The sequence below is a fragment of the Canis lupus genome, chromosome 9, assembly GCF_011100685.1.
Source record: "Canis lupus familiaris isolate Mischka breed German Shepherd chromosome 9, alternate assembly UU_Cfam_GSD_1.0, whole genome shotgun sequence".
NCBI classification, from domain to species: Eukaryota; Metazoa; Chordata; class Mammalia; order Carnivora; family Canidae; genus Canis; species Canis lupus.
In genome coordinates this window covers 25,149,583-25,171,688 of record NC_049230.1, presented here as the reverse complement: position 1 = coordinate 25,171,688, position 22,106 = coordinate 25,149,583, and the positions used below count along the sequence as shown (strand labels likewise).

General features: G+C 47.6%; 1 protein-coding gene across 5 annotated transcripts in view; it reads right to left on the bottom strand.

Annotated features, from left to right (window-relative positions):
- IGF2BP1 (insulin like growth factor 2 mRNA binding protein 1) overlaps positions 1-22,106 on the bottom strand; it is a 43,171-nt gene extending 21,065 nt beyond the window's left edge. For 3 of the 5 annotated variants that reach the window (XM_038547608.1, XM_038547606.1, XM_038547607.1), the window contains exons 1-2: positions 21,906-22,106; positions 20,643-20,703 (exon numbers count right to left, since the gene is read on the bottom strand). In XM_038547608.1, the coding sequence (XP_038403536.1) occupies positions 20,643-20,703; positions 21,906-22,080 (236 nt within the window). In that variant the 5' untranslated portion in view covers positions 22,081-22,106. Of the gene's footprint in view, positions 1-6,983; positions 7,222-20,642; positions 20,704-21,905 lie in introns of those variants that run through there. The other 2 variants (XM_038547610.1, XM_038547609.1) reach the window with 2 other exon arrangements.

Here is a 22,106-nt window from a genome sequence, read left to right as displayed (position 1 = left end):
AGGCTCCCTTCATGAAGCCTGCTTCTCTCTGCCTATGTGTCTGCTCTCTCTGTCTCTCATGAATAAATAAATACAGTCTAAAATAAAAAAATTAAAATTCAGAATTCAGGGGTGCCTTGGTGGTTCAGTCAGTTAAGTATCTGCTTTCAGCTCAGATCATGATCTCAGGGTCCTAGGATGGAGACCCATGTTTGGTCACATTGGGCTCCCTGCTTCTCCTTCCTGGGTCCTGATCCCAAGATCCTGTGAGTCCCACATTGGACTCCCAGGGCGGGGGGCTGCTTCTCCCTCTGCCTGTGTCTCTGCCTCTCTCTCTCTCATGAATAAATAAAATCTTAAAAAAAAAAAAAAAAAAAGATAGTTACAGATTAAAAATAAGGTGTCCAGGATTTGCTTCAAAATAATTAGAAAAAATTAATACCAATGGATAGGAGTTGTTAATTTCTAAAGCTAGGTGATGAGTACCTGGGAAATTTATTACATTATTCTTTCTACTTTTCTGTTTAATTTTTTTCCATAATTAAAATTGTTTTGTTTTAAGCAGGGCTCAAACCCGCGACCGTGAGATCAAGACCTGAACAGAGACCAAGAAGTCAGACACTTCATGACCGAGCCACCCAAGAGCCCCTAAAATTGTTTTTTAAATTATTCTAGCTTACCCAGTTTTAAAAGTCATAGCAGGTTCCAAAATAATGGATCTAACTAATGATATTTTCCAGTTGGTGTTGTACTAGCAAGAATGCAAGCCTTGGTGTGGTGAGCCTGCTGGCATTTGGAAGGGGTCATGGGCCTGGGGTCTAGTATCCAGAGGAACAGATATACAAATGGTAATCTATCTTTTCAGAATGAAGCCTCTCTGCAGAGCAGAATGCACCCTAGATACAAGGACTCCAGGTCTCCTGGAAAAAGGCTGAAAACTGCCCCAGGAAGTGTTCTACTCCTCTTCCACCTCCACAACCCCAAGGGAAGGAATCTGACCCCTCCCCTGGAAGAAGGAGTTCCTTTAAACTAGGGTGGGGGGGATCCCTGGGTGGCGCAGTGGTTTAGCGCCTGCCTTTGGCCCAGGGCGCGATCCTGGAGACCCGGGATCGAATCCCACGTCAGGCTCCCGGTGCATGGAGCCTGCTTCTCCCTCTGCCTGTGTCTCTGCCTCTCTCTCTCTCTCTCTCTCTCTGTGACTATCATAAATAAATAAAAATTAAAAAAAAAAAATTTAAAAAATAAATAAATAAATAAACTAGGGTGGGGTAAATCAGTGGAAGGTGGGGGGAGGTAGAGGGAAGCAGCAACAGGTTTTGGCAATCTTGTCAAGCTTGGGGCCCCCAGATCAAGATTCCAACCTGGACTTTCATCTCCTCAGAGAACCAGGATTAAACTGGGATTTCCAGATTAGATGCTCCACTCCAGCTGCCCCCCCATCCTCCAGGCTGTGATTTTCTGACAAGCAGACTGTGTGGCCTTGGCCAAGTCCAGCCTTCCAATACCCTGGACCTCTGTTTCTCACAACTGGGAAACAAAAAAAAAAAAAAAACAACAACTGGGAAACAAGGATTAGGATTGGTCTGTTTTACAAGGTCGGGTGTTTCCAGACAGGTATCAACCCTGTCTACCTATAGAAAGAGGTATTCTTAATCTGAAGGATTTTCTGTAACCTAAAGGTCTTAAAGAGTGGTTCTTAACACCCACCCCTCTGAACACCTTTGTTGATACTTCGCTCCCATTAGGAATGTGATAAAAGCTAAGAAAACTATACTAGAAAAGTGCCAGCATTTCGCACACAATTTCTTCAAGATCCCAGGAGTTAAAGACTTTGGAATCCATCCATAAGTCCACAGTTAAGACATCCTCTCACACGCCTACACATTTAACTTCATCCCACATCCCAAAGATGCCCCAGTATTCGCTCAAGCCTGCAGGTGGCTCTTCGAGAAGCTGGGATGAAACTAACTCAAGGCAATGAGAAAATGAGGCTGGCTGGGGATTGGGCTGGAGTGATGACTTGGCTGGAGTGGTGACTTGCATGTCAGAAAAGAGTAAGTAACAAAGGTTTCAAAAACCTGCAGACACACACATGCTTGCTTTTTCATCCACAGGCAAACTCACGACCATGGCTTGTGCTTTGGTTTCTGTAGTCCAGCTGCTGCACTCAGTCATTCTACAAATTTTTCTTGGCCCCTACTAAGCACCAGGGCAGTGCTGTCCACACAATAGCCACTAGTCACATGTGGCTTTTGAGCCACTGTATTGTGGGTACTGCAACTGAGGCACGGAATACTCGTTTTCGAGGTATTTATATAATTGAACTTTTCCTCTGTAAAATTTGTGAAATACTGATCAGAGGACACCTGGTTGACTCAATGGGTTGAGCGTCCCACTCTACATTTCCACTCAGATCATGGTCTCAACCCCCGCCTTGGGCTCCATGCTCAGCAGAGTCTGCTTAGGATTCTCTCTCCCTCGCCCTGCCTGGCCCCCTACCACCGCACACACTCTAAAAATCTTTATAAATAATTCAAATACTGATCAAATATTTCTAATGAAAACTTAAGCATTTGAATTAGATAGGCTCAAAATATAAAATAACACACATTCAGATTCCTTAAAACTTTGTACATGCCCCCCCAAATAAGACCTCATTATTACATTGACTGCATGCTGAATTAATACCATTTTCAAATTCTAAAATAATTTTAGAATTAACCTTTCTGGGACACCTGGGTGGCTCAGAGGTTGAGCGTCTGCCTTTGGCTCAGGACATGATCCTGGAAGTCCCGAGATTGAGTCCCACATCGGGTTCCTGCATGGAGCCTGCTTCTCCCTCTGCCTATGTCTCTGCCTCTCTCTCTGTCTCTCATGAATAAATAAAATCTTAAAAAACTTTCACATTATTTTCACTCTTTTCTGACATAGCTATTAGGGAATTTCAAAAATTTAAAAAGAATCTAAGCCAAAAAAAATGAAGATAATTTATTTACGTATGTGGCTGTCACTGCATTTCTGTTGGATGGGCCTGGGCACTGTGCTAGAGCAGAGCATAAGGTGATGGCAGACAGGTAAGCCTCATGCTCTCAAGGAGTTGACCGTCAAGTAGGGGATCCCATTGGTTAAAGATGAGAGAAGGGGTGTACAATGGTAAATAAGGAGTGGAGGGGTTGTCCACAGGATCTCTTTACAAGTGGGTGATCCTGCTGACTCTTCAACAAGAGACTCCCCTGTGGCTGACGCTATAGTAGAAGCACCCTCCCGAAGCTGGCTCTCCTCCCAGTTTTTTCCAGCTGGAAGTCACACATAAAAAATGTCCTAAAGTGCCAATCCCTGCCTTTTCCCTAAGACCACCATTGACCCAGTCCTTCTCCACCCTGCCTCCTTATCCCTAGAGGGTGGAGAGGTGAAGAAAATAATTGTCCAGGAAAGCCTCTGAAGGGGGCGGACCTGGCACGCTCCAGGCATGGCAGTAGCTGAGAAAGGGGGCGGGGCTGGAGAGGGGAGGAGGAGCTGGCCCAATGCCCAGGGCTCCGTGCCAGGCTGATCCAGAGGCAGGGCAGCCAGACAGGCGGGCTGTCGGGTGGGCTGATGGGCAGGGTAGGGCCTGGAAAGGAAATTAACCTACTGAACGGTACAGAACTAGGCAGAGGATGTCACCACCCAGGTGAATGCCAAGGTGTGTGTGTGGTAGGGAACGGGTTAGGGGACTTGGAAGGCAGGGACACCAGTGCAATGTATCTGTGGTCCCGTGAACACAGTCTTTTAAATGTACGTAGTGCACATGCACTGTCTTACATATGCTCGGACTCCTGTGCTAACGCTGAGGATAAGCAGAAAGGAAAATCAAATCTCCAGGAGAGACTGGGATGAGCCATGCACCACCCCCCTCAACCTCCAGAAGGATCTATATCATGTTAAATATGCTCCCAGTCTACCTGGAGGCAGGGAAGCAGGTAGGGGGCAGGGAGGAGTTGCTAGCCTGCTTACATGACTAAGGATGTGCGTGGCTGCGCACATGGAAGCCCAGTGCTATCAAGTTCCAACTCAAGGAAATCAGATTCATACACTGAAGCGAGAGGGAGTAAGCCCCTCAAGCCTGAGAGGCTCTTCACCAGTCACCTTTATTTGACAGCTGGAGAAACCAGGGCTCAGAAAAACAAGAAGAGCCTTGGCAATGCTAAGGTAGAACTGGAACTCAGCTCTCTTCTGAGGCTGGTCTGTGCTCATCTCACCAAACCTTACTGCTTTCTCTCTGACAAGAAGTGTTAACACAGCAGAAGCTTGTATAGCCCCGATGTCAGTAGCAGGAAAAATGCCCATATTCTGTATGGCTAAGTGCATGCCAACTGGCTTTTACTGCATGCGGCTCTAATTTGGGCATAGGGTTTAACTCACAAAAGAGCTAACTATACTATAATACGGCTGGATGACTGTCAGAAAAATGTTAGCAGTGTAGAAGGATAGTAACCAAAAATTCTTCCAAAATCTCGTGTACGTCTAGGGATAGGCAAGGAAGCAAAGGTAAGACATGAAGCGGGGAAGGTGCTAACCGGTGTTAGCAAGCAAACCTCAAAAGCAGGAATACTTCGCTCGGTTCACTCATTTTGGAAATAAATGGTTTGACAAGACAGCCCACATTTTTTTTCTTGCCCATCTGGGCAGCACCAGATAAGAAGCCAAAACAGAAGCTCTGAGACAGTGGAGCTCTTTCCAGACAAATTTCAAGTCGGCCCGGGCCAACTGCCTCTCCCTCCTTCCACCCTGCTCCCTGACTAGAATTGCACTCTTTTCACCTGAGTGATTCCTAGAGCCGGAGCTGGCCATTTGAGCGCTGCAAGGTGAAGTGGGAGGCTATGGAGACATCTGGAGAAGCCTCCAGAATAAACCTAACTTGTGGGGACAAGTGATAAAGAGGTGACTCAACGGGACAGCATACCCTTCCCTGGTGGAAGCAGCGATGGTGTGGGGATCAGAAATGAACTGCTGTGGACACTATTCACCAACCTTCTCAGGCTGGCAGTGAGAAGTGTTTCCAGCCTCTTCACTGGAGGGAGGGGGGTGGAAGCTAATATAATCTGAGAGGAAAAGGCAGAAGGGGGTTGGGGCTGGAAAGACCATTCCTGCCCCAACCTCAGAGGTTGGCTGAACCCTCACCCCCCAGCGGAGATGTCAGCACCTCTCCAGAAAGCCTAAGAGCCAAATGGTCTATCCCACTGGGACCCAGAGACCTGGCTGAGGACAGAGCTGGCACTCAGCGGAAAGCAGCATGGGGCATGCCTCAGAAATAGAAAGGCTGAGTCTGTCCTGGGGTGGCAACCCCAAGCTTGGAGAGCCCAGTTCATGACAGGGTTTTGTGGTGGGAGCTCTCAGAAGCAAAGATAAGGAAACTAGACCAGCCTCAAGAGAAATCAGTCTTCAGCACCTCAATTCCCCACTGAGAAAGACCCTGTGAGACTTAGCACAGTTCTTGGAATCATCACCACTGCCTGTGAAAGGATAGGAACGTATCCCAGTATATATTGAAAAATAATAATAAATGACCATTCCATGAGTGGAAAGGAGCCTCGACTGTGTCCCTCCTGGAGGTTAACCACCTCAAGGCAAGTCTCCTCTACAGGCCCCCATCACCCCCCTGCAAAGACCAACTGGGAGTCAGGAACTTCAGGGGCTTGTGTTGGTCTCTCCCCAGTGGGGCGGGGTAGTTATCAGGTAAGTCCCCTCGGACATGGACACCCGTCCCCGAGGCAGGCGTAGATGGCCTTTGGGTAGGCCTTTCTCCCCGGCCCAGGGACGCGCCCAGGAGTTGCACCAACACCTTCCAAGATGGTGCAGCGAGCAGGGAGGGTCTCAGACTCGCCGGGAGAGCCCGGGTGGCGAGCGGGGCCTTCCTGCCGCCGAAAGCGGGGGCAGACAGGGCAACGGAGGAGAAAGAGGTGCCTGGGAAGGGCGGCAGCAGCTGAGGGTGGGGGAGGGCTGGCAGCAGCTGGGGGGAGGAGGGGAGCCCTCATGAACGGGCAATTGAGAAGGCCCGAGCAGCTGAGCGGCCGCGCTGGCGTCGCCGGGCCTGCGCCCCACGCGGGCGGCCCCTTCCCCCAGCCCCTCACCTCGCCCAGGGAAAGCTGAGCACGCGGCCTCCCACCCCAGCCGCTGGGTGGGCCGCGTCGGCTGCTCAGGGAGGGGGCAGGCGCTGCCCCCCGGGCACCGCCCCCCTCCCCACGGCAGCAGGCTAGGCAGTCTAGAAGATTCTGCGGCCAGAACCCCCTCGGTACCCCGACTGGCTCGGGAGCCGGTCCCGCGCGGCGCGGCCCAGGGGGCCCTCGGCTCCCCAGCAGGGCCCGGGGGATGGGGGGGCGGGGAGGGGCCCAGCGCCCCCGGGGCTGCCGGGTGGGGGTGGGGACAGGACTTTGCCCTTTGTCTCTCTCACTCCAGAGCCACCGGCCGAAACCCGACCCCATGAGCGAGCCAGGCAGCCAGCGAGGGGCAGGCTCCCCCTCCGGGGTCCTTTAGTAAATCCAGACCCGACCTCCCTGTGGTCAGGGCTGTGACTGAGGTGGTCCTGTGGGGGAGGGGGCTTCCCGCCTGCAAACGGGCCTGCAAGCATTTAAGTGGGAACCGGTTGGGGGTAGGGGGCCGGGAGAGGGCTGGAAGTGAGGCCGCAAAAGCTGGAGGGGACAGAATGGCCCGGGAGGCGGCATTCCTTAGAGACCTCGGCCGGGCTGCAGGAGGAGGCAGCACCGGGCGGGAGGCCTCCCACTGAGAAGGCTGGAACCGAGGCTCCGGAGTGGGCTGGGCTGGGCCATAGGCACCGACCGAGGGGGCCCGGCCTGGAGGAAAAAAGACCCTCTAACCCGGGGAGTCCTGGGAGCCCCGTCAGAAAAGTTAAAATCCCAGAGTCCTCCCCTCCCACACGGAGTAGGGCATTTGTCTGGGGGTGAGAAGGACCTTCTTTGTCTACCCTCTTGGGGCGTCATCATTTAATGATAATTTTATTAACTCACATTTGCATGGTACTTTAGAGTTTACCAGGTCCTCCTTTGCACCACACCTCCTATGAACTAGAACAGTGACTAGAGGTTGATTTGAGCCTCTGAACCCCCACAGACGAGAGTATTTCCATTCTGCAGTTCCAAAAAACAGGCTCAGAGAGGTTAAGTGACTAACCCAAGATGACACTAGCCAGGAAGCATCCCTGCTCCTCCTCATCAGCAGAAACAAGGTACCTGACTTCTTGCTCCTCAAAAACTTACATAAGCTATGAATTATGATTCTGTAGGCTTGTAACCAAGGTGAACTCTTTGTCCCTTTCTGCTAGGAGGAGGGGGAGGGGAAGAGAAGTATCTCAATCCCTGCCCTTCCCCCCAGCCTCCCATTTTCCCTGGGGTTGAACCCAAACAAAGAGTAGTGAGGAGGGGAAAACCAGCCAAAGGCTCCAGCCCTGATGCCTACCAGAATGCCAGAGGATGAAGCCCCTTCTAACTCAAAATTCCTAGCTTATTTCATGGGTTTTCTGGAGATGGGGAAGTTGCAGGTGAGGAAATGAGAAACCAGAAAGGATAGAGACCCCAGGGTAAGCCTGGGTGGCTCAGTGGTTTAGCGCCACCTTCGGCACAGGGCCTGATCCTGGCAACCCCAGGATCGAGTCCCATGTCGGCCTCTGGCTCCTGCATGGAGCCTGCTTCTCCCTCTGCCTGTGTCTCTGCATGAACAAATAAGATCTTTAAAAAAAAAAAAAAAAAAAAAAAAGATAAGAGATCCCAGATCCCACAACATCTGGGGAAATGGCAGGCTGAGATGGATACCTGAAGTTTAACCCCGCTGAAGTCCTTCTCCACTTCACTCAGCTCTCTGTGGGTCTTTTTCATTCTAAAAGCAGAATCCCCATTTCCCATCTTAGCTGCCCAGACAAGAGGTGACTTTTCTCAGGTTTGATTTGTTTCATTTTGTTTTAAGATTGCCTGAAAATCCCAACAGTGAGAGGAAAATAAAATGCAATGCAGGTATAAAACACCTGGGGAAAAAATAAAAAAATAAAAAATAAAAATAAAACACCTGGGGAAGAAGAGTTTCAGAACAGGGAGAAATCCATGTTGGGTGTGTTTTTATTTGCTAACCTTATGCTCTCCCCCCAGAAAAGCTCAAGGTAAGATTCAGTTTCTTTGAATGGTAGAGGATCACCTGTCCCTCCCTTCTTTTTTTTTTTTTTATGATAGGCACACAGTGAGAGAGAGAGAGAGGCAGAGACATAGGCAGAGGGAGAAGCAGGCCCCATGCACCGGGAGCCTGACGTGGGATTCGATCCCGGGTCTCCAGGATCGCGCCCTGGGCCAAAGGCAGGCGCTAAACCGCTGCACCACCCAGGGATCCCTGTCCCTCCCTTCTAAGAGAGCTCAGCTTTAGAGGTAGAAAGACTTGGGTTTGAATCCCAGCACTACTACCTGTTTCAAAGTACAGACCCTGGCTAAGTTACTTTAACCACTCAAGAGCTTCAGCCTCTTCTTCTTTAGAAGGGAAGACACCTGCAGGAGTCTTTATGAGGATCCAGTGAAAGTCCCACTGCTTAAATGTGACGAGATAGTCCATAAACACTCCCTCTAATTGTAGAAGGAGCTCATCTTTTGATCTGGATCACCTTGAACAGAGCTCTGGAGCAAAGATGCTCAATAAGGGAATTAAACAAGGACATATGCCCTACCTGCCAGAGGGCCTCTGTACAACAATGCTATCCCTTTCTTCTAGATCAATTGTCCTCCCATCATCATCTCCCTGTCAATCCATAATGCTCTCCTTAATCCACCCCTATTTTGTCTGCCTATCCTCCAAAACACAGCTTGGCTCACTCAAAGCCTCCCTCCTCTATTTTAGTCGCTGAGAATGTGTGCCTCCCATTTTAATACATAGTCTCTTGGCCTCTTCTGTCCCACAGCTTTTCCTGGATCTAAAGTGAAAATGCTGGAGGCCAGAGATTTTTATCTTGTACCTCTTATGCAGCTCCCTCTCTCAATCCTTGTCTCTTACCCACTCTGAAAAAGACCCAAAGGTGCTAAAAAAAAAAAAAAAAAAAAAAAACCCCAATAATTAGTATTAATGCCAAGAGAGGGGTCAGGCAAAAACACCCGTTTTATGTAGGACAAAACAGTACCACTCTGTAGGAAAAAGCAAAACTGTCCATGGTTTAAATACCACTACAGGAAGGGTGGAATGGAGAGTTACTGTTTACTGGGTATGGTTTTGGTCCTGCAGGATAAAAAGAGTTCTAGAGATGAATGCAGGCGATGGTTGCCCAACAGTGTGTTCTTGATACCACTAAGCTGTGCGATTAAAAATGGTCAGATAGTAAATGTCATATTATATATGCTTCATCACATAAGATTTAATTATTTAAAAGGTATTCAATTATTTTAAAATACTTAAAATATATTTTTTAAGATTTTAGCAGCGCCTGGGTGGCTCTGTCATTTGAGCAGCTGCGTTCAGCTATGGTCATGATCCCGGGGGTCCTGGAACAGAGCCCCCACATCAGGCTCCATGCTCAGTGGGGGTCTGCTTCTCCCTCTCCCTCTCTCTCTCTCTTTCATAAATAAATTAAAATCTTTAAAAATACTTGAGAGGAACACCTGGGTGGCTCATGGCTCAACAGTTTAGTGTCTGCCTTAGGCTTGGGGCATGATCCCGGGATTCTGGAATCGAATTCCACGTTGGGCTCCTTGCGGGGAGCCTGCTTCTCCCTCTGCCTATGTCTCTGCTTCTCTCGCTGTTTCTCATGAATGAATAAGTAAAATATTTTTAAAAAATATTTGAGAGAGAGAAAGCACAATAGAGAGAGCAAGCGAGTACTTGCACACACGTGGAGAGCAGGCGAAACGGAAGGGCAGAGAGTGGGAGAAGCAGGCTCCCCACTGAGCAGGGAGGACCCAGGGGCTTGTTCCTAGGACCCCAGGGACCATAACCCAAGCCAAAGGCAGATGCTCAATCAACTGAGCCACTCAGGTGCCCCTTAAAAATGTAAGATTTTATTTATTTATTCATGAGAGACACAGAGAGAGAGAGAGGCAGAGACACAAGCAGAGGAAGAAGCAGGCTCCACGCAAGGAGCCCGATGTGGGACTCGATCCCAGAATTCCAGGACCCAAGCCTAAGGCAGACGCTTAACCGCTGAGCCACCCAGGCATCCCCAGGTGCCCCTTAAAATTATTTTTAATTTAGGGGTGCCCGGCTGACTCAGTTTGTAGAGCACTCAATTATTACAACCTTGGGGGTTGTAATTTTGAGGCCCCGTTGGGTGTAGAGATTACTTAAAAATAAAATCGTATAAATAAATAGATAAGTTATTTTTAATTTAAAGGTTTGTTTTTTTTTTTAAATTGGGGCACCTGGGTGGATCAGTTGGTTAAGCTTCTGCCTTTGGCTAGATTCGTGGTCCTAGGGTCCTCGGATCAAGCCCCACAGTCAGGCTCCCTACTCAGCAGGAAGTCTGCTTCTCTCTGCCCCTCCCCCCTGCTCATGCTCTGTCTTGCTTACTCGCTCTCTCAAATAAACTTTTTTTAATTTCAAAATTTTTTTAGTTTAAAATTCTCTTAAAATACTAAGGAAAAAGTTTAAATATAAAAGCTCCTGGAGAGGGATGCGTAGGTGGCTCAGTGGTTTAGCGCCTACCTTCGGCTCAGGGCATGATCCTGGAGTTCCAGGATCGAGTCCCACATCGGGCTCCCTGCATGGAGCCTGCTTCTCCCTCTGCCTATGTCTCTGTATCTCTCTCATGAATAAGAAAATCTTTTAAAAAAATAAAATAAAAGCTCCTGGAGAAAAATGAACTGATAAGTTGTATTTCCTTCCATCTTCACTCTTAAGACTGGTCTTTCACTTGTTCTACATTGTATTTCTAAAACCTGGCAGAGGGCATGGCACACAATAGTAGACTCTGAATATATAAAATGAGTGAACATGGGATCCCTGGGTGGCGCAGCGGTTTGGCGCCTGCCTTTGGCCCGGGGCGTGATCCTGGAGACCCGGGGTTGAGTCCCACGTCGGGCTCCCGGTGCATGGAGCCTGCTTCTCCCTCTGCCTGTGTCTCTGCCTCTCTCTCTCTCTCTCTCTGTGACTATCATAAATAAATAAAAATTGAAAAAAAAATAAATAAATAAAATAAAATAAAATGAGTGAACATACGGGTGCATGAATGAACGAATACACCATGAGAGGTACCAAACTTCACAGCAAAATGCTAGCTATCTCACCAGTCTGTACATCTTGTTAACTATTTCCTTATGTGGAATTTGGCTGTAAATATGTATCTTTAACATCTCTCCTCCCCCCCCTGCAAAATTTGCTAATGATTGAGTGGCAAAGTGCCCCCCACGCCCCCCCCCCCCATACCCAGGCTACAGTTGCTGACCATGGGATGTTTTAAAAAGAGCAAATGAGCCTGGGCCTAGACAGGCTCCATTCTTCCTCTAGTTAGAAGTTTAAATTTAGCAAACTACTCATTCAAGATAGTGAGGGGCAAGAGTAGGAAAGTGAAAAAAATATATCTCATAGAGACATAGTATGTTTATGAAGATCATCATATTCCACCTGTCTGCCCCAGCTGATTCTGGACAGGTTATCACTCTACCCTATTCAATCTAAAAAGCCAGGAGCAGCAGCTTTGAATCAAATGGTAATAACCACAAGCAGGAAAACCCTCTAAATAAAATGACTATAGTCAGCTAGATTTTCCCTTCTTTTAACATTCAATAAAGAAGTTGCTGGTATGGACACTCGGCATAAGGAGTCAAGAGAATATTCTTCCGAATGCTGCTGCCTCCCCAAGCCCACATTCCTAGTCTAGTCTCTGCTCAGAACACACTGGCTGTAGCCACCAACAGTCTGGTCTGCGAAGGATCATCTCTACTCTTTAATTTCGGGTTCTGTCTCCAAATCCTGCCAAAGCAACTGCTCTATTATAGTTGGACTTCTCCTCCCAAACAACTTAGAGACCTGGAGGAGGAAGCAGAATAAATATTTCTAGCTCCGAACAGACATCCTCACCAAGTTTACTCCACCCCGCCAGCCCCCACTTGAGTTCTTGTCTCCCCTCATTTTGTCCTCTTCATCTTCAGAGTACCTCATGGGAAGTTAAGGAGCCCCTAGCAATCCCAGACACCACTCCAGAAAAGAGGCAACACACATCATTCCACATAAACTAATTGTAAAACCCTTTATAGTAACTGATTAAAGTCACAAGCCTGTTAAATGGCCAAAAGCCACATCCGGATTGGAAGCCCTTCCTCTTCCCACCCCACTAAGAGGAGATTCAATCCTTAGTCCCTAGACTGAAATTTCGAAAGGGGCAAGAGGTCTGTTTGAGTGGGTGTGTGTGCACCCTTTGAGCCGGGAGGGCCCAAGAGGAAGCGGACATCAAGGTGGGTTCTCTCTCTAGTCTGGGGGACAAGGGAAAGGGAGGCCACTGAGGCTTTGCCCTCTACAAGGGCATAGGAAGGGAAACAATTTGTGTAGGCACTTCCTGGGCATCCAGGGATCCCCAACTTCTGAAAGGCTACTTTGTTAGCTTACCAAGAGCTGAACGTCAAGGCAAACATCCCATCTCCCACCAGGTGGGGGAAGCTGCTCTCATTTCTTCCTTCCTCAGACCCCCAAGGACTCAAGAGTCCCCTTCATTCTGAACTTATTTTTTATTTTTTTATTTTTTAAAAGATTTTATTTATTCATGAGAGACACAGAGAAAGAGGCAGAGACACAGGCAGAAGGAGAAGCAGACTCCCCGCAGGGAGCCTAATGCAGGACTCGATCTCAGGACGCTGGGATCACGATGTGAGCAGAAGGCAGATGCTCAACCACTAAACCACCCAGGCATCCCTCATTCTGAATTCTTATAACACTTACCTCATCTGCAGAATTAAGGTGGTTCCTCTTTCCCCAGTGTCCCTACCCTACCTTTTACAGTAGCCCCTAAGTGTGAAGTTTCATCTGGCCTGGGTTCAGGGCATAAGCAACAGAATATATGGCCCACTCCCTTGAGGAACATTCTCCACCACGCTTATGCATTTTCTTCAAGTCTTTTGTCTGACATGATGGAGTCCATAACCCAAGGGCTCTGGGGAGATTGCCCTGGTGAGCTTCATCTCCCTCTCCCAAAAAGTGGCTTTTCCTTTCAGCATACAGGTCATTAAAGCATCCTACATATAAATCCCCTTCAGTATGCCTATCCATCATTGTTCCACAAAAAATACATGTCATAGTCACAGAAGAATCCTTAAAACACCGCACTCATGGCCTTAGATTATGCCCCAAGCTGCCCCAGTACAAAGACAGGAGGCAGAGAGGTCGTATCTAAAACAAATAATAGCAATAATAATAGTTAATGTGTAATAACATGGGTTCACAGTTACAGAAATTAAGGCTTAAGAAGATTAACTTCTGCAGTTTCGGTCATTGCCTGACTCCAAAGCTCTTGCTTTTTAAACCCTGAGCTCTCTCTCCTGAGAGACCTTTCCTCCAGTCCTCTAAGAGGGTGGAAGGAGGCACCTAGGGTAGGTCGGGAGACCCTGACCTAATAGAGCTTCCTCCCTCCTTTAGCCTCAAAAGGTCAGAATGATTCCTGTCCACCAGCTCCTGCTGCCAAAGTGCTCAGACCCCACAAACAACCTTTACACCATTTTTTCCTGAATCCCGATTTCTCCTCTGCATCCATTTCTAACTACATCCAATCAACTGACTATCCAATCAAATTTCACTCACACTTAACATTTTCCATTTCAAGTGGTCAAAACATCTGGATGAAGAACCAATTTTTCAACTGGAACTTACTCAAAATGAATAAAAACTGAAGTTTTCCTTCACCCTCTTTTCCTACCGAAATATTGAGAGGGCTGACTAGAATCCCACCAGACAGACCTGGTATAGGAAAGAGATCCTCCACTTCTGTCTCCACTCAGAGAGATCTCCACACCCTTCTCCCAAATATGAGCAAAATTCACATCCACCCATTCTGACAGGTCCCTTATATGCCTTTGGCCACCAAAATGCCACTTGTCTAATAATCAAACTTGTCCTTAGGCATCTTGCAAACACCTTGACATACCAGCCAAATTTCTTATTATCCAGCTGTTTGCTCTGTATTTAATTCAAAACCAGGTTACCACTAATGGTTTGCCATACTCTCTGCTCTCTGCCCTACAACCAGAACATCAAATCCTGGAAGACTGGACTTCTGTGATAGGACTACATTTCTGGTGGCTGGTGGAATGTGTTCTGTGAAGTTATATTTCCGTGTTTTGCAATCAGGTGTTCTCCAACTGTATTAAAATGATGAGAGCCAGACCTACGTTTCTCCTGTGATTGCCCACAATCAACACACACTATTTCAGTGGTCTGTGTTTAGGGTTAAAGCCTGTTATGCCGGGGCTGACCAGATGGCTCAACGGTTTAGCGCTGCCTTCAGCCCAGGGCATGATCCTGGAGACCCAGGATTGAATCCCACATCCGGCTCCCTGCATGGAGCCTGCTTCTCCCTCTGCCTGTGTCTCTGCCTCTGTGTCTCTCATGAATAAATAAAAATCTTAAAAAAAGAAAAAGCCTGGGCAGCCCAGGTGGCTCAGCGGTTTAGCACCGCCTTCAGCCCAGGGTGTGATCCAGGAGACCAGGGATCGAGTCCCAGGTCAGGCTCCCTGCATGGAGCCTGCTTCTTGCTCTGCCTCTCTCTGTCTCTCATAAATAAATAAAATCTTAAAAAAAAAAGCCTGTTGTGCCTTCATTCATCAACTATTTATTGCAAACCTACTAGCTGCAAACAGGAGGTCTTACGAAGCTGGCTCTGCTTGTTCCATACTAGGATGACCCCTCCTACTCACTAGAAAAGCAGAGCCCCCACTCTGAACAAAATCTGAGGGAACATTCAAGCTCTTCTATTGGAATGGAGTTAGCAAACTTGGGACTGAACATCTTCTGCTGGCACTGTCTTCCTTGCAGTGGTATGTTATCACAGACGCTCCCCCAGTATGATCTTTTTCTAGCCAAATCGAACTTTTTATCAGTAACCAAAGGGGCATGCGCTCTCTTGAGTGCCTGTTTTTTGAGACCTTTTCTTGCTTTTGTTTTGACAGGCATTTTAAAAGGTGTGGGGGAGGAGAGGAAATGTGCTCAGCACAGGTGGAAATGGTGTGCAAACCTGACATTAACATGGAGTCAGACACTGGCTGGGACCCCAGAAAACTCTTGCAAGCCCAGTCAGTGGCCCCCCTGGAGGACCTGTTGTCTCTCTTTTACAACACGAATAAAAAACCCACCCTAGAACCTCTGGTAACTGTCCCTTTGTTATTATTCCAATCAGCCTTTGGGACATGGAGGCAGGCAATTTTCTAAAGATTACTGGACCCTGTTAACTCTTCCAGCTCTGTGCCCTGTTGCCAAGGGAGGGGCCTCAGCTCCTGGGAGAGGGCAACCACTACATGCACCTCCATTTTCTCTCCACCTCCCATCCTCTTTTTTCCTTACCCCTCTCTCTCCCACCCTCTCCACTCGCCTTGGCCTTTGAATGGAAAGGTCTGCAGACAGGCAGGGTGCTCGGAAGGGCTGCGCCAGCAACCGGGGAGCGCTCCACGTGGGCGAGGTTGGGGATCTGGGGCGACCGGACCGGGGCGAAGCTGCGGGCGCGCCGCGGCCGGGGGTTCTCGGGGACCCCGGGGGAAGGCAGCCCCGCCGGGAACCCCCCGGCTGCGGGGGGCGCGGGGGCGTGGAGCGGGCAGAGACTGGGGGGCCGCCCGGAGCAGCTGCGGGCCCGGGAAAGGTCAGGGCAGCGGGGCCGCCGCGGGCTCTCCAGGAAGCGCCTACAGCGCCTCCGCGACTTTCTCTGCCTTTTGAAAAGGGGAAGGGAAGGCAGGCAACTCCGACAGCAGCAGGAGCCTTGCCCTGCGCCCAGTCCCCCACCCGCCTTTTAAAGCTGCCGTGTGCGACCCCTTCTCCCGTGGGTCGCTGGGCGCCTCCAGCCGCTTCTCTTTTAAAGGGAAGCGGGAACTCCACCCCAACCCCCATCTCTCTCTCTCTCTTTTTTTCCCCCGTCTGGAATTTCCAACCCCGGACTAACTCGTCTGATTTCTCCAGTCTCCCCTGCTACTTTTTTTCCTCCTCTTTTTTCCTCCCTAACACTCCCATCGCAAATTCTAAGCTGCACTTTCTGGAAGACATTAGCCACATTTTAAGAATCTTTTAAGAGGATGGGGAGCGAACAAGACGGAATTCAAATCCTAACAGCTGGCAAAATGTTCTTCAAACGCCTTTGGTTCATACATTCATTCTAATGATACCACTACCACCATCCCCCATACAAAAACCAGAGATATAACCAATGTCCACCTTCAGAAAAAAACAAAAAAAATTAAAAAATTAAAAAACTCCAAATTTCACACAGCACTTGCTGGGCTTCCTTCCCCCCTTTTCATTCAACTAAACCAAATCTGAAATTTTTTTTCTGATTTTTTAAAATTCTATACTCACTAGCCTATCTCAATGGTATCTTTGTCAACTGTTACACACTGAAGTTCAGAATAAACGCTAAAAAATAAGCCTCAAAAGTACCCAAACACATAAAATAGATTCAAATGACATATATTAAGGTAATTTAAAAAGATTAGAAGCTCAGAACCCTTGAATCAAGATTCTTCCAATTGCTAATGTCATGTATTTCATCTCTGAAACATAATTATAAGAATGTTTTCCTCTTCTTCCACCAAAAGCTGTGCCATTAAAACTTTACATTTGGAACAGTTAACTATACTTTGAATAAATTAGTGATGGGAATTACAATTCTTCCCAGCCTTTCCTCCAAAGTTCTCCATCTGAGAAAGCATTAGAATAAAATTTCATCTTTCTACTTTGGGTCAGAAAATAAAGCGTTCTAGAAACCTACCACTCTCCCAGTGGACAAATACACTGCCTTTAGGAAAATACCTTGAAATACTGTGCACTAAATGATAACAAGTTAAGGGATTCCCTACCAGTGAAGAAAACGTAATTTATGAATTTGTAAGGTTTACTTTCTAGGTAGGAATTAAAATGTGAGAGAATTTCCACCTTCCCTCCAAACAGAGCTGAAAAATTTAAGAAACAACCATTGTTAAGTTTATTTAAAAGCAAAAAAAAAAAAACCTAATAGAAAAACTTTTACTAAAAATGTCATAAACTGTTTCTACTTTAAGCTTACTAGTTAAATACAGGTCAGATCTATCAACTACAACCAGTGAAGTGCCTGAAAATCCTCCCACTCCACTTTTTTACTTCTTTGTTTTTTTTTAGACATTCCCTTGCTTCTTAACCCCCTCCTTATAGTTCATTTTCAGCCCCTAAGAACAAATTTCATTAAAGACAAATCCATTTCTGAAAGCAACATCTTTTTGCTTGTTTTAAAAACATTTAGTGATCCAATTGCTTCAGAGCAAATCATTTAAAATTAAAAATATTTTTGCCTCATACAAGACATCCCATCACACAGATTTTCAAAGCTGCTAACTTCAGGAAATTAAACTGTAAAATCAGAATAAAGTTTAAGTATTTTCTGAGAGTTCTTACACTTCTATGGTTCTGACACCAATTTCTGGTTTTGGTTTTTGTTTTTAAATACTTGGAAAATTAAGGGAAAGTGTTCAGCCCACCTCATTTTAAGTCAGCTTAGAGAAAGAACCACCATTAACCTGCCTAAGAAATTCAGTCATTTAAGTCGAACACATTTCATGCAGAGAAATGCAGTACATCTCTTGCATTTTTTTCTTAACACCTTTTATTTTGTGACACTTGACAGTATGTATGCTATCTTTAGGTCACATTCCTCTAGAAAAAGGCATGCACAGTGGCAAATGAAACAAAAGTTCAATTCCTTTAAAAAGCAAGTCATTTCCCAAAATAAACAAGTCTAAAATGGGACCCCCCCCCCCACCTTAACTACTCTTCCATCTCTCAAAATAAAACACATACAAATCCTTTCCACAATTGTTTTCAAACTGCTTTTGGCTTTTCCCAGTGTCCTAATATTTGACAGTAAATATATACAAATTCTCAACCAAAAGACAAAACTGTTTGCCAAAATTCCAACACTGTCTCAGAGAGTTTGGGAAGGTGGGAGAAATTTTATATCATCCATTTAAAATATCAAATTAATGTTCTCAGTTTCAAGGCATGTGCTCAGTCTTTTGGGTTCTTTAAAAAGTACAAACTATATCAAACAGATACAAAGTTAGAACAAAATGAATTAATAGTTCAAAATCAGAGGATGCTAAGGTAACTGCCTATTACCTTTTGTTTAATTCCCCTCTCAAAAACAAACAAAAAACAGGAACACTTAGGTTATTAGATTTTTATGAATCTCTTAGAAATGTTTAAAGTCATTAACTTATTTGAAACTGAGTGTATCCAAAAGTTGCTTCTATTTTTTCAAACAGTGAAAACAAGAGTGTATATAAATATATACACACACACACATATATAAAATACACAGTTGTTCATGTTCCTTAAAATATTAGTCATAGTTAATTAACTAGTTCCTGGTCTATATATCCATGAGATTGAAAAAGCCAGGAACAGACCAACTAAAGAAAGTTTTCAGACAGACTGAGAACACATACCACAAAATGCTTCCTTCAAAGAACACAAAATGATAGAGCAAACTGACTTCATGAAAACAAACTTTTTTTAAAATCCTCAAACTTCAAAAATTGATTCATTCTAGAAAAATGAAGTGCCTTCTCAACCACCCCACAAACACACACACACACACACACACACAACTAACTCAGTGTGCTCAAAAAATTATTTCAGGGCAGGAGAGAGAACACACAAAAGATGGAATTTAATATGGATGTGGAAAGGAAGATTTTGTTCCCACTCTTACAAATCCCACCCCTTCCTAACTCAAAAGCGCCCTAAGTCATGCATTTTGGAGGGAACAAGAAGGAGCCTAAAAATGGCTTGAAAGCAAGCAGATGGCTTAGGGGGAAAAGATCCATAAATACAGAGCACCATGGAAATTAAAATATAAATGTTTGGGGTCCCATTTCATCACATTTTGCAATTTCTCTTGCTTTCACTTCATTCCCTTTAAAATTTAAACCATCCAGAAGAGCAAAAGGGAAAAAAAAAATCCCACGTCAGAATTCCAGTTATTCTGGACATTTCTCATCAACATATTTCAAACGCTGAGCTTTTAGCTCAAATATCCAGTTTTCTCAATAAATCCACTGGTGTCAGTATGTTTCTCTCATTCCCATCTCCAGGAAATGTTTCAAAATAATAAATAAGACTTTTTCTCTTCCTTCCGATTTTATTGCCTCTTTACTACTAACTCTAATTGCCTTTCCAATAAGAGTATTTGAAGCATTTGAGGTTAAATCACAGGCTCTATAAACATAGTTACAAGCCATATTGATCATCTATAGATACAATAGTTCCAAGTTACTTAAAATATCTCAAGCTAAACCTACTGGACCGATTTTTATCTCACTTATACTTTACAGTTAAAACTTCACAGGCTCAAAAAAAAACCAAACAAAACCCAAAAAACTGCCACCCACCTCCACTTTCCCACCCAGAAAAAGCCAGGATTATTCTAAATGCAGCAAGTTTCTAGTTGAAATGAGAGGGAGAACACACCTAGGGAGGGGATGGGGGAGAGAACCGGAGGATCAAAGATTTCCTGGGAGCAGCAACAGGAGGGAAAACTCTTCACTGTCAACATGTTTAAAGTCAGATTTGAGAAAGCAGAAACTCTGCCCCTATACTTCCCAGCCAGAGTTCAATGAAAGATCTGAAAGCCACCATGAACCAGATTTAGGGATACCATGATAGAGATACCCCACTTTGCTTAAATGAGTAGGAAGGTATTGGGACACACATACACACACTCACTCTGTCTCACTCAATCTCCCTCTCTCACAATTCATCCAGGGAGTTCTAGACCCTCCAAAGAGCCCCAGCTCACAGCCTGAACACAAAGCTCTCACCCCAGATGGTCCCCTTATAACAATGGACTGAAGGAGTGGGGGTAGGGGGGCTCGGAAAGGATCGCACAGCCAAAGCATATTCTTTGCAAAATCCAGTTGGGAGGGGAGGGCGTGTGATGTGAAGGGCTAGGGCTAGGGGTCTGGAAAAAAAAATGCCCTTGCCTGTTGCAGAAATACACATATAACACAAGCATAAGGGAATTCTTTTGGGGGCAGGAATTCATTTTACTTCTCCTAGGAAGTCAAAGGGATCCCCCCACCCCCATCCACTTAAGAATTATGCTAAAGGACGGGTTGGGGAAAAAAAAAAGGAGGCCTGCTAGAAGTTGCAGAAATGTCGAGTTGCAACTCTTCAAAGATTTTTAGCTTCCCACAAAAATGGCCCCACACACCTTGAACAAACTCCACAAGGTTTTTCTATTGATTTTTTTTGCCTTTTACTTCTCCAAATACCATCTCTCAGCCCACCCCAACCCCAGCTTATTTTTTACAAGCTGTAAACCACCCATTACAAGATCTTAGCCAATCTTCCCTCCCTGCCCCCAACATCCGGAGTTGGGGGTGGGAAGGCCAGTAATGGGTTTCTTCCACTGGAGACACTATGGACCCCTTAACACAACCTCTAAGCGCCCCCAGGTTGCCTCCCTTCTTCGTCGAAGAGCCCTTTCCTACCTTTGTTTTTTGGGGACCGAGTGTTCAATCTCTAGGCGTTTCCCTTGCAATTCGACTTTCCCTAAAGATTAAAAAAAAAAAAAAAAAGACAATATAAGATCTTGAACAGGGGTGTGGGGTGGGAAAAGGATAAAGAGGGTAATTCAGGAGTTACTGTGATCAGAGATCTGCCTAGGAATCCAGGCAGTGGGTTCCGTGGCCGGACGCGAAACGGTCGCGCTGGGAATGGTGGAAATCTATAAATTCGTTATTGTGTTTTGTTAATTTTCGTTTTGTTCTGTTCTCTCGCCGAGGTCACTTGGGTCGTGGATGGCTGCGGGCGCCCGATCTGGGAGGCGGGGGGCGGCCGGGGCGTGGGTGGGGGCGGGCTGCCTCTCGGCCCCCGGAGGTGGGGAGCAGGGGCCGGGGAGAGAAAGGGCTCCTCGGTGCTCCCAAAGTGCGTTGCGGGGGAGGGGTGCAGCACGAAACTTTAGTTCCCCGTGCGGCCGCAGAGAAGGGCTCCGGGCGGCGAGGCGCTCACCTGTCGGGGCCGGTGGCGGGCCGAGGCCCTGGGGGAGCGGAGCGGGGCCCCGCGGGGAGGGTCCCCGGCGGCCGCGGCGCGCGCCTCTCGGCCCAGCCTGGGCGTCTCGGGAAGCAGCATGGCGACCCGCCGCCGCCGCCGCCGCGCCACCCCGCTCACGCCCCACTTTCAAATCAAAATGGCTCAAGCCCAGGCCCAGGGCGGGAGGCGGGACCCCCCTTCCTCTCCGGTCCCGCCCGAAGGCTGCCGTCCCACTGGGAACCGGGGAGCTCGGGGACGGCGCGGGGACCTCTTCCCCGCCCGGAAAGGCCTAGGGCCGAGGAGAGGGAGCTGGGGGTGGGTGGGGGTGGGTGGGGGGTGGTGTTCGCGTGGGGGGCGGGGGCGGGGGTCCGGCCTCGGGTACACGGGGGTGCAGGGGAATAACGCCCCAGACGGGGGCCGCCCGAGTGGGAACCCCCACAGACACACCGCCAGTGGGGCCCCCGCCCCGTCGGTGGGGGGCAGGGGCGGCCTTCCGAAAGCCTCCGGCCTCCGCTCGGGCTGGGAGGAAAGGGTGAGGGGGTCCGGGCTATTTCCGCGCGGGGGGCGCGGGGGGACGCAGGGGGCGTCGAAAGAGGCGGGCGGAGGGTCGATGGCGAGGCCAAGCGGCGCAGGCCGGGGACAGAGAGGAGTTGGCGGGCAGGGAGCCGGGGAGGGCCGGGGGCGTCGTGCTGGCTTCTGCGGGGAGGTGGGCGCGCTCTTACCGGAGAAAGTTTCGATGGCCTTCATTGCCCAGTGCTCGTCGGGGCAGTCCACGAAGGCATAGCCCGATTTGACCAAGAACTGGCCGCTGTAGGAGATCTTGTGCTCCGCAAACACTTTCTCCAAGTCCGCGGGGGTCACGCTCTCGTTGAGGTTGCCGATGTACAGCTTGTTCATGGTGGCGGTGTCGGGGCGGGACGCGG